Raw genomic sequence first — 16,180 nt, forward strand, 5'->3', positions numbered from 1 at the left:
GAGAGAGAGTGGGGGGGAGAGAGAGATAAAGAGGGAGGGAGAGGGAGAAAAAGAGGGGGGGGGAATAGAGAGAGAGTGAGAGAGGGGGGAGAGAGAAAGGGGGGGGAGAAATAGAGAGAGGGGGGATAAAGAGAGAGAGAGAGAGAGAGGAGGGAGAGGGGGAGAGAGAGGGGGGGAGAAAGAGGGAGAGAGGGGGGGAGAGAAGAGAAAGAGAGAGATAGGGAGAGAGAGAGATAACTGTCTAATACCAGCATGCTCACACCTACTGACCCCCATACCAGAACTACTTACAGCCTCTCACAGCGATGTCCCGCAGTGCCCGGCACGCACTCACACTTGTTGAAGGGTTTACAGGTTGCCCCATGTTGGCAGGGTGGTACACAGGGCTCAGCGACAGCTGGAAGAGAGCCAGAGAGATGAAAGATAATAAGGGGGGTAGGCTCTGTTCTTCACCGCTGTATCCTGTCCATTCATCTTCAATGCTGAGAAAGGGACTGGGAAATCCATGTCCTCAGCCTCTTTCTCTGTCTCAAAGGGTCTGTATAGACCCCTGATATCTCACCAAAGCCCCCCCCCCAACAGGGTTGATTAAAAAAAAATGCAAAAAATATTAAAAAAGTAAATTGTGAACAAAAATTATAAAAAAGGAAATAATAAAAAAATATATAAAATGTAAAAACTACTGACACCACCCCCCCTGCCCTACCAACACTGTCCACTGCCTGAACCCCCTCCTCCCAAAAAGCATTTAAAAAAAAATTGTAAAAAAACAATAAGTAAAAATAAAAACTACTGACACCATCCACTGCCCTACTGACACCATCACCGCCACATACTCTCCGTCCCTTCCCCAGAAGCACTGTGAAAAAAATATTTTAAAAAATTATTTAGAGAAAATAATAAACAACAAGATTGTAAAAAAAATAATAGAGAAAATAATAAAAACAAAAAACTACTGACACACTGCTCTACTGACACTGCCCACTACCCCCACCCCCAATCATTGTGAAAAACAAAAAATCAAAAACTTAATTGTAAAAAATTATTTAAAAAAATACAATTCTAAAAAAAAAATAATAAAAATAAAGAACTACTGACACCGTCCACTGCCCTACTGACACCATCCTGCACATAATACTTACCGCTGTACACTCCACACTCCTCACATGCACATTATACCCACCTACATAGACTCTGCACTCCTCTCCTGCACAAACTACCCACCGCCATACACTCCGCACTGTACATTCCCTATTTAACATTACTACTTTGTGCACTATGTAAGTCATCTCAGACTCTATAAAACCACACCCCATTTAAGCCACGCGCAATATGTAGCACGGTTTAAGCCATGCCCACCTCCCTGAAATTAGATTTTGCAGGTTGGGATGTCTGTGCATAGGATGTCATATAAATTATGTCATGATTGGATGAGGTGGAGAGGCGGGGGAAGTGATATCATGTTCTCTATCGCATCCAATCAGAGTATGCTTTGCATTCATTTAAAGAATGCAAAGCATTCTCGACATGGCGCCTGTGCCTCCTGCATTCACAATGCATCGGGCTGACCACTCAGCACGTCACTCAGAATCTAGTGGAGATCACTGGAGCAGCGATGTCTACTTCAGTGATTTCCAGCAGCATCGGCACAGCTAGACCAATATAATTATGTACAACATACCAATACCTGGAATTATTCCTTAACTCAACTCCTTCCTTCTCCCCTTAGCTATTTTCTGCTATTTTTTTATCATTATTTTTTTATTTCATTTTCATTCATATTGTTTGTTACTTTGTTTAGTGTTGAACAGCAAAAAAACAAAACAAAATGTAAAGCTTCACCTCATTTGGTAAGCTTTGATGAAAATTCCCTTGAAGAGTGCAACTGAACTTGCAAAGTGAACAGTCTATTCGCCCCAATATTCAACCCATGTAATGGGACTTTCAGTGGGTGTTATGCGATATCATAACTCAATGAAGATGGCTTAGGATCAGTGATGATGTCTCTCACCTGTTTCGCACTTAGGCCCTTGAAATCCAGCAGGACATCTGCAGATGTTGTACCCCACACATCGGCCCCCGTTCTGGCATGGCTTCTCACAGCGCACAGGCTCTGGAAGTGAAAGACAAGAAAGTTGTAATCATGTTTGATTTTGTCACATCATCACTGCCGGTCTTAAGATCACCAGGTCTTACACCATCCATAACCACTGAATGGCAGCCGCTTGAGGAGGATGGAAGTCCAGAGCTCCCTTGCCTCTCAGGCTTGCTGCTTAAGGAGGGTGGGGATCCAGAGGTCCTTCGCCTCTCCTTGCATTCTCTGGGGAGAATGTGTGTATGAAGGGTTCAGTTCTGGCCTCTCGGGCTTAAGGAGTCCAGAGGTCCCTTGCCTCTCAGGCTTGCTGCTTAAGGAGGGTGGGGATCCAGAGGTCCTTTGCCTCTCCTTGCATTCTCTGGGGAGTATGTGTGTGTGAAGGGTCCAGTCCTGGCCTCTCAGGCTTAAGTAGGGTGGGAGTCAAGAGGTCCCTTGACTCTCAGACCTGCTGCCTGGGGAAGGAAGCTGAAAAAGTCTTGACGGCCCCTTGATTTTAAGGAGAGAGAGCCCCAGCTGTTGGAAACATCCTTACAAAGGATAACCACCTTCCCCAAGCAGCAGGCCTAGGAGGCCAGGACTGGACCCTTCACAAAACCCTCTTTAATTCATTTTTAATATTCAATGCAAACTCCCCCATCCATTCATGCCTGTTGAGAAATCACTTTGAAAAAACACCCCTTAGTCAAGCCATCTTGAGTAAGGGCAGATAAAGCATTATTAATGGAATCCAGCGCTGCCTGTGACCTAGATGGGGTAAGTGCTGGGCTGGTGACCGACCGTCCCGGGGGGGGGTGGTTCCTGTCTGTCTGTGACCTGAATGACGGGGGCAGCGTCATGTGGATTGTTTCCCGCCCCGAAAAAAATTATACCACCAGCCATGACTGGTTAAAGGTTCTACACGGGCTTGTAAGTCTATGATTCCTAGCCATAGGTGTGCACAGCCTATTGCATTAGGGTGTGCACCCTGAAGCTCAAACACACATGCGTGTGCGGGTGTCTACATATATATGACCCCTGCACATTGAAAGAGAAGAGCATAAACACTTCTCTTATGGCAGAGCCGGTAAGAGGGAGATCTTTCCCCTGTTTCCGCTGCTACACAGAGCGATAACACTAAAGTGCACGGGGTGATTAGGGTGTGCCTGGGCACACCTGGCACACCCTGTGCACACGCCAACTATCCAATGAGAAGGGCTGCAGAAACTTAAAGGTAGCAGTCCGTCTGGCCTATGGAATATGAATTAGCCTGTGGCAGAGGTTGAAGATACTACAAGATACTGCTGAACGGTGGGAATTTGTGCTGCTGTTTTTGGGTATCCTGTACCCCCCCAACCTTCTTTGCCCTCCGACAACAAAATTGTTCTTCTTGTCCCTTGGGACAAAATCTGCAAAAAAGGAGATGGATGGAATGGAAGTCTGTCTGTCTGTTGGTGGGTAGGTCGGTCCAAACAACACAAAACAATCTCCTGCGCTTGGGGGCTTAGTCTATAGGTAGGTGGTGCAGCCAACCCTTTGGCTAGAATGTGGAATGTCAAAGGTCTTGCTGCCCTCCTCAGAACAATGGGTATCCTCAAAACTGAAAGGTGCGCCCTCCTTTTTTCTTTATTTGGTGGGTAGGTCGGTGCCTGGGGGCAGCTACAGGGCAGATCCCCAATAGGAAGGCTAGGGGGGGGCCCGTAAACAGCTCATTCGGGGGCCACTGCTCACCTGTGCTCATCACACACCCAACACATAGAAAATCTCTCACCTATCTGGCAGCGTGCCCCGAGCCAGCCGTTGGGACACACACACTTGTTGACGTCAATGCATTTCCCTCCGTTCAGGCAGGGCGGGGTGCAGAGCGCTGGGAACAGGAATAAACAGATACCCAATTACATATACTCCGAATGCTGCATCTGATTGGATGTAAAATATGTCATATAAATCACACACTTCAGCAGTTCACACAGAGCATATGATGAAAGCAGAGGTCACCTAACCATAACCCAACAGTCAGTAGATCCAAAGATGCGGACAGCTGAAGTTATGTGCAAATCTCATCTTAAAGTAAAACTGCCATTAATCAGTTCAGGAAGCATGCTGACAGGAGGAATGAGCAGAGTGACAGAGATGAACTCACCAGTAAACTGCTTTTGCAGATAAAACATCTTACCTATTTTAATTACTTCTGCACATGTAGCTGTTTGTACAGATTTAACAGGCAGTAAACAAGCCCACACTGACCTCTTAGCTGCAGGCACTGTGGAGCAATTTATTCTCAAATTCGCTCCCTTCTACCAGCAGTGGCTTTGGAACCTTCCATCCTTCTAACTAACTAATGTAGAAAATCAGGAAAAGGGGAGAGAGAGCAGAGTGCCGAGATCTGACTTGAGGACTTCACTGCCCTGGCTATAAACTTTGAGGATGAGTTTCCCCAGAGTGCCGGTGGCTACAGAGGTCAGTGAGGGGCTTGCTTTAGGTTTTATCCACTACTTGGTAGAAACATTAAAAAACGTGCAGGTTCATAGCTTGGCTATGTTTTAAAGACTTTTAACTTTAAAGGACTAACAGGGATGTAGAGGTCTAGCAAAGCCCAGCAAAATATTTGCAGGAAAAGTGGAGATTTGCACATAACTTCAGCTGCTTTATCTCTCCTGATTGCTGCGACATGCAGTTTTCAGTGATGGTATCCTCTGGTTAGAATTCTTTTCATCACACGCTCGTCAGCAAAAAATCTTTCAAACAAGCCCACATTGACCTCTTTAGCTGCAGTCACTGTGGAGCAATTCATTCTCAAATTCTGCTCCCCTCTTCCAGCAGTGAGTTTGGTACCTTCCATCATTCTAACCTCTAATGTAAACACAGGGTAGAAGCTCAGGAAGAGGGGAGAGAGCAGAGAGCTGACATCTGACCTCAGGACTTCGCTGCTCTGGCTGTGAACTTTGAGGATGAATCTCACCAGAGTGCAGGTGGCTACAGAGGCCAGCGAGGGTTTGTTTTAGAATGTATTCACTGCTTGTAAAAAAAAAAAATTCAATATTTGTAGGTCCATATCTTGGCTATTTTTTTTTAAAGCCTTTTAATTTTAAAGGACTAACAGGGAGGTAAATGTGGCAGGACCAAGCTAAATATTTACAGGAAAAAGTGGAGATTTGCACATAACTTCGGCTGCTTTATCTCTCCTAAATGTCGTGACATGCTGTTTTCATTGATGTATCCTTTGCTTATAAGTCATTTAATCACACGCTCGGTTTAAAGCTGCGTACACACGATTGGATTTTCGGATGGGTATTGTGTGATGACAGGCTGTTAGTGGAAAATCTGACCATTTGTACGCTCCATCGGACAATTGTTGTCAGATTTTCCGCAGACAAATGTTGGATGGCAGGTTTTAAAATTTTCCGCGGACAATGGTTTGTTGTCGGATTTTCCGAGTGTGTGTACACAAGTCCGTCGGACAAAAGTCCAAAGTACAAACACGCATGCTCGGAAGCAAGGAGGAGCCGGAAGCGGTCGGTCTTGTAAACTCGCGTTCGTAATGGAGAATTAACATTCGTGACGCGGCAAATTATGAAATCTGGAAATGCAGCGCACAATTCTCTTCTTCTTTAATGGGATAATAATGAAGCTGCTTTGCTGGTGATACTGATGGAGTTTATTGCAAACGAATTTTCAAAGGCTTTTTTTTTTCTAGTGATATCAAGAATAATATTATTATACTTTTTTTTTTTTTTTTTTTTGGACAAATTACCACAACACCATTATCCTCGTAGTTTTTAAAATCAACTATGTTGGTGTCCCTTGTCAATTTTACATTGTATTTTTTTAAATGTAACTGCCGACTCCCAAACTGTCATTTGAAGTAAAACACATAGCCAAGTATTATTCTCCACAATTTTGCATTAAAAAAAAGAAAACATATAAAATTAGACATGTTATCTGCCAATAGAACTTAAGCAAAAATTGCATTCTATGTATCCAAAAATATAGAAAATATACCAAATCAAATCATTATTATTCAACCAAAAAATAAAATAAAAGCCTCATGTCAAGAGTTGGTGAAAGCAGGGGTCCGTCATCCGGAGATAATTCCGAAAAATATCTGGATTATTCTCCTGGAGCTCCCGCAGCAAAGGCATATGACATAATTGGTCACCATTAATAAATCAACCAATTTTTGGTCCAAGAAATCCTCCTCCTCCTTTTCCTCGAAGCAATAACTCCAAGGCCAATAATAAATAACACGTTATCTCCTCCAATTCCGCAACATGGCTGGTTGACGAACGACCGTTCAGAAACAAACTGAAATGTACGAAATGAAAAGCGCAAACTGAAAAGTGCTAAGTGAAAAGCGCAAAATGAAAAGCGCGAATCAATACTCACCAAGCTTCTACTAACAGGAAATTAGCAGAAGCAGCCCAAAGGGTGGCGCTAAAGAGCTGAAAAACCACGTAGTACATCACTACGTTCGTGTTTGTTAGCCGACAATTCCTTGCCATTTGTATGCAAGACAAAATCCAGGCACACGCCTTCGGACAAAAGTCCGAGGTTTTCGTCTGTGGAAAATCCGATTGTGTGTACGAGGCTTTAGACCTTTTATGACCAACGACTGGAAACAATAACGAAGGAATTGGTAAGGGGCATTAATCCTACCCACAGTCTGGTGTTTCTGGAGTGAAATTATCTCTAGGAAAATATGCTGCATAATATGAAACGTATAATATAGCAGCCACCAACATTGGGGATGGAGATGACACCAAATTCCTTCATTCCGGGGGAATCAGCAATCCTCACATATACAAGTACATTCTAAACTGAGCCCGGGCCTGACTCTGAACCAAACCTTCAGAAGCCAACTATGAAACTTTACCCTAACCTTTCAACCTACACTACCACTAACCAACACTTTGGTGGTCATTTAGGCCACTTTCACATGGGTTGCCAGGGGGCAGTACACCAGATGGATGAGCCGTGGTTTCACCGCCTACCCACCACTCACCTAAACCCAACATATAGACAGAGGGGGATGTACTATGCAATGCTTTGGCAAATTTAACGTGGCTTGTTGAGTTGACAGATGGCAACACCTGTAAAACTCACCCATTCATGTCAATGAGGACACCCTGCAGCCGTGAGCCAAATGCTTGGCCCGTGGTTGAGACACATTAGCTCCAAAAAAAATTAGAAATAAAAAAAACAGGCATTTAGGAGGTGTCAGGATTGCCTCCTTAACGCTGCATTTAGCCGCCCCCTTGGGAAGCGATCTACCGGATGTGTAGCTCGGTATACATCCGGCACTGTGCCTGTGCACCGGGATGTCTGAACGCGTGGGATTTACATCATCCTGCGCCAGCCAATCAAGAAAGTCTGAAGTCCGGCTCCTGGAAGATGCCGAGGAGAAGATGCCAGCACCAGGGAGGGTCCTAAGACCTGCTTCGTGTGCTGCTCAGGCTCTATTAGAGGGGGTGCAAGTCCTATGACATCCAGCGCTGGAAGTGCTGGTTCGGGAGGGAGCTTGTCCAGGGTCCCGAAATGGCTCAGAGTGAAGAGAAAGTCACCCTATGGCCGAACATCCATGACATCCCTGAGCTCCCCATGACTAAGCCCCCAGGGGCAGAGCGAAATGCGTTGGGGACGTGGCCTGGTTGGAGTCCAGGCTGAGGTTGCCACACACACCTCAGGGATGTCATGGATGTGTGACCATAGGGAGACTTTCACTTCACTCTGAACCAGGGAGGAACCTCATTGGCATTGGACTGTTGGCGCCAAGATGAGTATCACCAACTTTAGTTTCAGTTTAACCATAACGAAGAACGGATATCGCTATCTGCTCTCCCACTCTACATCGCTAGGATACTCCACACCGTAGCATGCGTTTTGTGGACAATTTATAAAATGCGAGCCGTGGTGTAGCGGTAAAGCTCTCTGCTTAATGCAGATTAAACAACTCTGTGATTGGAGGACACATAACTTTGAACAGGAAATCCATACATGGACCCCTAGGCTGACTATAGAAGCTGGAGGCAGGGCTGGGACAAGGGATGTGCAGGAGGGACGGCTGCCCTGGGCACTGTATTATTATGTGAGGTGGGGGTACTGCAAGGAGATTTAGGGGGATTTGTGTTGTGAGGGGGAATTTGGAGGGAGGCAGGGGATACGAATTGTTCTAAAAGGGGAAAATTAGGTGGGGGATGTGTGCTAGGAGTTGAGATTTGGGGGGATTTGTGCTGGAAGGGAGGTTTGTGCTGGAAGAGGTGATGGTAGAGGAGGGAGGGGAATTGTGCTAGGAGTGGAAATCTATTTTTTGAGGGGGGGGGGGGGATTTGTGATAGTAGGGATGATTGGGGGGTATTTGTGCTAGGATGGAGAGGGAAATTTGTTCAAGGAGGGGGGATTCAGAGTGGGAGGGGGATGTGTGCTTGGAGGGGAAAGCGTAGAGCATTTTTGCTAGGAGGGGGGGTTTGGAATGGGGGGGGGGGGAAGGTATACTAGCAGGGAAGATTTGAGGGGTAGAGAATTTTTGTGCTTGGAGGGGGGGTTTGGAATGGGGGGGGGGGGATGTATACTAGCAGGGAAGATTTGAGGGGTAGAGGATTTTTGTGCTTGGAGGGGGGGTTTGGAATGGGGGGGGGGGATGTATACTAGCAGGGAAGATTTGAGGGGTAGAGGATTTTTGTGCTTGGAGGGGGGATTTTTTTTTTGGGGGGGGGGGGCGCATTTGTGCTGGGGGGATTTGGGGGATGGGGGATACAAAGATTTGTGTTGAGAGGAGAGGGAATTTATGCTTAGGGGTAAGCATGCAGATTAGTGCTCAATTTTCGGGGGGGGGGGGGGGGTAGAATTTTGCTGGCACATAATGCTCAACCATCTTGGGGGGTCGGAGAGCCTCGGAAATGCTCTGTAAAAGCCTCGGAAACACTCAGGAACCGAGTATTTCCGAGTCATTACGAGTATTTCCGAACGGCTCTGAACCGTTCTGAGTGTCCCCGGCGCCCCTGCACCTCTGGCCAAATACGCACTGGTACTGCACCGCCCATTAGCTTGCATGCTTGTTTTGCGAGACAAGACTTGCAAACTGGGTCAGAATTTAAAAAAAAAGTTGCTCGTCTTTCAAAACGCTTGTTAACCGCACTACTCGTAAACCAAGGTTCCAGCGTATTATCTTTTCTTTGGAGGATGAAATGTCTACAGGATGTGGAGGAGGAGTGCTGGAACCAAGGAGGGCCCAGGGACCCCGGATCATATCCTGAGCCAAGGACCCCATGTAGGCCATGGGCTTGAGGTGTTTGAATGGCACTGCCTCGGTATCAGTTATGTTACAGAATATTTAGGAAGGAATCAAAATCACCGTCTAACATTAGAAGTAATGTATTTACATTTATAGGAACCTAGACATGAAGCACCATGGAAAGTAACATACGTGTCAGACATTGCGCTCCGCTGTATCCCGATGGGCACTGGCAGGTGTTTGGGGCCACACAGCGTCCACCATTACCACATGGCAACTCACACACAGCTAGAGGAGAAAATTAGATCATTAGGCAAAAATCCCCAGCAATGATATGGGTTTTAGTGTTATTGTACCCATCACATTATTAGAGTATCATATATTGAGTGAAATAAAACAAAGGGGTGTATTTATAATAAATCCATCAAAATCATTCGCACGCCCGCTAGGAATAAACCCCGTAATGTATCTAATTTGTTTATTTCCTATGATCATCTGCTCCATCTAGTGCCCATAATGTGGTATTTTCCTGATTCATTCTATACCAGCTTCTCTCAACCTTTTTACCCCCGTCGAAGCTTTGCAATAATTTTCAGGTCTTGGGGAACTATTCTAAAAGGGAAATTATTGGTGAATGTGCAGGTGGGGTGCAGCGCGGTGTGGTGGCAATAATACACTCAGTACCAGTCCAACGAAAGAACTTGTACTGAAGTCCAACCGGGAACACTCACAGTGCCAACAGCGTGTAGAGAGCAGGTTTTCAGTCGGACTGACAGCGCCTGTAGAAAGGGGAAGAATGTTTCCTGGCTATTTCGTGCCCAAACAGGCAGATGTTCAGAGAGGGTGCAAAGTTCTGTCCCTACCAGGCAGGGTACTTGTCCCTACTATACCAAATCACAAAATGCATGCCAAACCTGGGAGCCAGGGCCTTAAAAAGGCTCTGCCTGACCCAAGATGGCTGCTAGAGTCACATTAGGTGGTCACCCAGCTTCCCCAGAAAACCATAGAGGAACCCTGCTCCTCTTGACTTCCTCTCCCTTGGAAAAGAGCCACCTGCAGTGGAGAAAGTAGACTGCACCTGCCTAACAAATAGGAAAAAATGTTATTATTGCTGGCAAGTGGGAAGAATGTCCCCCATTGCAATGGTGGTCAGAATGCCACCCTTACAAATAGTTTTGGTTACTTGCAGCTGGCTCTGTCAAGTGGCATTGACCTTAGAACTATGCAGGCACCATCAATTGGGAGGTCAATCAGCTACAGCTCAAGGAACCCCTAGAAACCTCTGGAGGAACCTCAAGGTTTCACAGAACCCTGGTTTAGAATAGCTGCTCTATATTGTATAAATGAATAACATTCTTGGTAGGAGAACTGGAGCCGCTCACCCTTTGTCTCCCCCTACAGCAGCCTCTCGGAGCAAATGCCACGTTTACACATCTGGTGGCTGGTCTCTTCTCTTGGCCTGACCAAGATTGACCCCCTCCAGTCTGTGTGATTGTTTTAGAGTCCACAATCTATGGGACATATATCTGAAACTTGATCAATCCTAGTAACGGTCGATCTCATTTCTTGAGGCCCGAAAACGCCAGGACAGTACAAATACCCCCCAAATGATCCCTTTTTGGAAAGACATTTAGGCATTTAGAAAAAGGCATGGCAAGTTTTTTGAAGTTGTTATTTAGTGTCCCAATTTTTTGGAAAAATGACAAAATTAAATTTTTTTATTTATTTTTTTCAATTTTTTTTTTATTCTTTACATACTTTCCACAGTGCAGTACAGCGTCGTCGTATAACTGGTGTGGAGGTGATCAGGGACACTGACTGGTGACAGTATGTAAGAGATAATTAATTATTTTTTTACATTTTTTTTTTTCATTATTACATTTTTTTTCTTTTTTTTTTTTTTTAAACAGTGACCAGGGCAATATAGTGTTACCATAATAAAACTGTACTACTCTGGTGAAGTGATCAGGATGTTGTTTTGTTATTTTACACATTATGATTGCTTATACCAGTGAATTTCACCGGTATAAGCAACCATGTTTACTGAATTAATTTGATTCATTCAGTGTGTATTGTTGTGATTAGCTGTGATTGGCCCTGTCTGTACCATGTGATGACTGTGACCAATCACAGCTAGCAACACAATTGTACTGAACGCAATAAATGCCATGAATCAAAGCCATTATTTGTTTAAAATGATCTGCTGTGATTGGTCACAGCGATCACATGGTACCGGCAGCAGGCCGATACACTGATCAGTCATTGGCTGTGCCCGATGGACACAGCCTGTGGGGCGTGCATGAGGTGTGTTTCAGGATGACGTCATATGATGTCCACCAGCGGCGACAGCTCCATAAGGGGCATCGCCCCCCTAATCTTTATGCGCCCGGCCCCTAATCTCAATGTGGTGGGCTGAACGCATGGATTTCTATGAGGTTTTTTTTTTTTTGAAGCACATGATTAGAGCTGGAGGTTCTAGTTGGCTTCCAAATGGGTGGGCTCTGCGCCCTGAGCTCAACCACTTGTGACATTAGCGAATCAACATTCGCTATCGTCTTCCTGCTTCTCCTCCCATACAATCAGGACAGGAAGCGGGTCCTAAGACCAGATTGGCCCGGGGGGGGGGGGGGGACACGATTGGCCGGGAGGAGAAGCCGGGGAAGCCGCCCGTGACCTGGCTGGGGTAAGTGTTGGGCTGGCTGGCGGGCAAACGAACGAGCAAGCTAGCGGGTGGGCTGGGGTAAGTGCGGGGCTGGTGGGCGAGTGGGCTGGGGCAAGGGCGGGGCTGGCTGGCTGGCGGGTTTGTTTGCCAACCCCCCCACCTCTCAAAAAATGAAGTACCAGCCGCCACTGACTTGCAACCCAGAACTATGAATGTCCCACCAAGCCATCATTTGACAGGGAAAGCCGAGAATTTTGTGATAGTGTCTGCTCCCCCGATCCCTGTTTCCTTGCCTGACCCAGCTCTACTCATACCTGTCTTGGATCGCCTTGTTGAGGAACTCTGCCTTGTATCCCGAATACTCTTTGCATTGCCTCCTGCACTTGACCTTGGATTGTTTACTGGACTGGGCTTGCTCACCACCTGCTCTCACCTAGGAATTGCCCAATGGATTGGGCTTGTTTGCTCCCTACCCTGACCCTGGAACTGCTACCTCGGACAATCCCAGGATTCTGCTACCAACAGCTGTCCACTGCCTGACCAGCCTTGAGACTAAAGGTGCCCTTCTTAGCCGCATTCGCTCAGTCCTGGTGCCATCTACTCAGAAACGATGACATTGTGTAATGAGACCTGGGGGGCAACCAAGTCCCCGTAGGCCTGCTTGCCTTGCGTAAGAGTGTAATCAGGACACAGCTAAGTCCTTGTAGCCTGCACCCGAGTTGGCAATATGGACTGAATTGTGGAATGCTGGAAATTCGATGCTATGTTATACACTCTCCTTAGAATTTAAATATAAAAATGACTATAATGGTACACATTGGTAATGCTGGTGACTGATTGAGTAGCTGAACCCTGACAGACACTAGTGAGGACCACTGACACAACCTCACATAGCACTCTATGATGGAGACAGCCTACCTGTCTGGCACCCAGGACCGGTCCATCCAGAGGGACAGGAGCACATGTTGTGTCTCATGCAGGTTCCTCCGTGGGCACAAGGCGGGGAGCACATGGCTGACAAGAGAAATGTGAGGTCAGCACAGCGGCAGAGAGGACAGAAGATGGACAATCCTCAACCTAGATATTCCGGCCCTTTACACACAATTCTATGTGGTCATGTATAGGGTAGTGTGTGACTGAGGTGGAGACATTAGAGTGCAAGCCATTGAGGTGTAGAGGGTGATGTGAGTGGCTCAGTGCTCTCTGTACAGCACTGCGGCATATGTCAGAGCTATATAAATGTATAATAATAATAATAGTGTATGACTGGGGGTGGGACTAGAGTGTAAGCTCCTCTGGTACAGAGAGTGATGTGACTGGCTCAGTGATCTCTGTACAGCACTGCGGTATATGTCAGAGCTAAATGTATAATAACAATAGTGTGTGACTGAGGTGGGACATTAGAATGTAAGCTCCTGTGGTGCTGAGACTGATGTGACTGGCTCAGTGCTCTCTGTACAGCACTGCGGTATATGTCAGAGCTATATAAATGCATAATAATAGTGTATGACTGGGGGGTGGGACTAGAGTGTAAGCTCCTCTGCTGCAGAAACTGATGTGAGTAGCTCAATGTTCTCTGCACAGCACTGCGGTATATGTCAGAGCTATATAAATGTATAATAATAATAATAGTGTGTGGCTGGGGGGGGGGGGGGGGGGGGGCGGGGCATTAGGGTGTAAGCTCTTCTGATACAGAGACTGATGTGACCGGCTCAGTGTTCTCTGTACAGCACTGCGGTATATGTCAGAGCTACAGTATATAAATTATTAAATATAATAGTGTGCGACTGTGTGGGGACATTAGAGTGTAAGCTCCTCTGGTACAGAGACTGATGTGACTGGCTCAGTGATCTCTGTACAGCACTGCGGTATATGTCAGAGCTAAATGTATAATAATAATAGTGTGTGACTGAGGTGGGACATTAGAGTGTAAGCTCCTGTGGTGCTGAGACTAATGTGACTGGCTCAGTGTTCTCTGTACTGCGCTGCGGTATATGTCAGAGCTATATAAATAATAAACTATAATAACGTGCGACTGTAAGGGGGGGGACATTAGAGCGTATATAAATGTATAATAATAATAATAGTGTATGACTAGATATTCCGGCCCTTTACACACAATTCTATGTGGTCATGTATAGGGTAGTGTGTGACTGAGGTGGAGACATTAGAGTGCAAGCCATTGAGGTGTAGAGGGTGATGTGAGTGGCTCAGTGCTCTCTGTACAGCACTGCGGCATATGTCAGAGCTATATAAATGTATAATAATAATAATAGTGTATGACTGGGGGTGGGACTAGAGTGTAAGCTCCTCTGGTACAGAGAGTGATGTGACTGGCTCAGTGATCTCTGTACAGCACTGCGGTATATGTCAGAGCTAAATGTATAATAACAATAGTGTGCGACTGTGTGGGGACATTAGAGTGTAAGCTCCTCTGGTACAGAGACTGATGTGACTGGCTCAGTGATCTCTGTACAGCACTGCGGTATATGTCAGAGCTAAATGTATAATAATAATAGTGTGTGACTGAGGTGGGACATTAGAGTGTAAGCTCCTGTGGTGCTGAGACTAATGTGACTGGCTCAGTGTTCTCTGTACTGCGCTGCGGTATATGTCAGAGCTATATAAATAATAAACTATAATAACGTGCGACTGTAAGGGGGGGGACATTAGAGCGTAAGCTCCTGCGGTGCAAAAACTGAAGTGACAGGCCCAGTGTTCTCTGTACAGCACTGTGGTATATGTCAGAGCTATATAAATGATACAAATATAATAGTGTGTGACTGTGGTGGGGCATTAGAGTGTAAGCTCCTGTGGTGCAGAGACTGATGTGAGTAAACATGTGCGGTTCGTTCCGAATCACAATTTGGGCAAATTTCTTTTTTAGTAAGGTATTTAAATGAATCCAAAAGAACGAAACAAAATTTCGGACTAAATTCGAGTCGAATTCGAATTAAAAAAAAAAGAATTCCGAAAACTAATTAAGTGAATTTGACTAAACGTATTCATGCAAATAACGCGTCGAAACGAAACAAATGTTTTCGTTCTGCACATGTCTAAATGTAAGTGGTTTGGTGTTCTTTGTACAGCACTGCGGTATATGTTGGTGTTATACAAATGAATCAAATTTAAGCATCACCTCTTACCAGAACAACCGGGCCCCGGGTACCCTGCGGGGCAGTCACAGGTATCTGGAGCCACACAGACTCCGTAGTTTTGGCAGGGGGGATTGCACACAGCTAGGAGAAAGCCAATAATATTACAGATATTAGAATGTGATTATTAGTGATAACAGAAATATAACAATCTAATTCTGATACTTTGTGATATAATTATATTTTGGACACACATAGTTGTATCTGTTACACTGGATGCACATGGATACTTTGGTACAAGATCTAGGAATGTGAACTTGTGTTGGCCATGTTCTGTTGCAGTGATCGGGTGTTGGGGGATGGGGTAACCGTCTAATAAAATCTCCAACTGATCAGTAAACTGTGCAAACAGGCTCTCAAAGAGAAGGAGGAGGAACCGCTCACCATTTATAAGCCTTAAATCTGGTTTAATTATATCTCCACTGTACAGACTGCTTCACCTGCCATATTTCGTTACTAACGCGTTTCACTTCGTTGGGAGCTTACTCCCTATGAGACGGCAACCAATGAAGTGAAATGCAATAGAAGCCTCTTGCTGCTAGTGAGGGTTTGATTGCAGCAGTGTCTTTCATACTGCACTACCACAGTAACACTAAGCACCGGCATCTACGGATCGAATCCCGGTTAGGGCACCTAATCCCTTCCTGCTCCGTCCAACATAAAAAAAAAAAAATGTTGGCCTTAGATAAACTTTAACAACTTGCGGACCGCCCACCGTACATATAGGACGGCTGCTCTGTGCCAGATCACCTACCTAGTATGTGGTCCGACACTACTTCCAAGCCTGGGGCGTGCACGCGCGGGCGTGTACGCGCGTGCACACCGCCTGCGACCCGCTTCCTCTGTAATCACACACAGCGGGAGCCCAGCGGTGCGGACCACGGATTCGAACACGGACATAGGCAGATTGCCATTCTGTCAGAAGGGAAGGTATTGATCCTGTACAGGAACACAGATCTATGCCTTTCCAATAGTAAAAGCACCTCCCCCCACAGTACACAAACACTGGCTAGGCACACAGTTAACCCTTTGATCGCCCCTGATGTTAACCCCCTTCACTG

The 16,180-nt window shown here is 45.8% G+C and overlaps 1 protein-coding gene across 2 annotated transcripts in view; it reads right to left on the reverse strand.

Moving 5' to 3' along the window:
* The window catches only part of LOC141145771 (uncharacterized), a 58,532-nt gene that overhangs the window by 14,332 nt on the left and 28,020 nt on the right, over nt 1-16,180 (reverse strand). The window contains exons 13-18 of one of the 2 annotated variants that reach the window (XM_073632649.1): nt 15,111-15,203; nt 12,883-12,978; nt 9,495-9,590; nt 3,843-3,938; nt 2,012-2,113; nt 292-397 (exon numbers count right to left, since the gene is read on the reverse strand). In XM_073632649.1, coding sequence (XP_073488750.1) covers nt 292-397; nt 2,012-2,113; nt 3,843-3,938; nt 9,495-9,590; nt 12,883-12,978; nt 15,111-15,203 — 589 coding nt within the window. The remainder of the gene's footprint in view (nt 1-291; nt 398-2,011; nt 2,114-3,842; nt 3,939-9,494; nt 9,591-12,882; nt 12,979-15,110; nt 15,204-16,180) is intronic. The other variant, XM_073632650.1, reaches the window with a different exon arrangement.

This window comes from Aquarana catesbeiana, linkage group LG05 (genome assembly GCF_042186555.1).
Source record: "Aquarana catesbeiana isolate 2022-GZ linkage group LG05, ASM4218655v1, whole genome shotgun sequence".
Classification (NCBI taxonomy): Eukaryota; Metazoa; Chordata; class Amphibia; order Anura; family Ranidae; genus Aquarana; species Aquarana catesbeiana.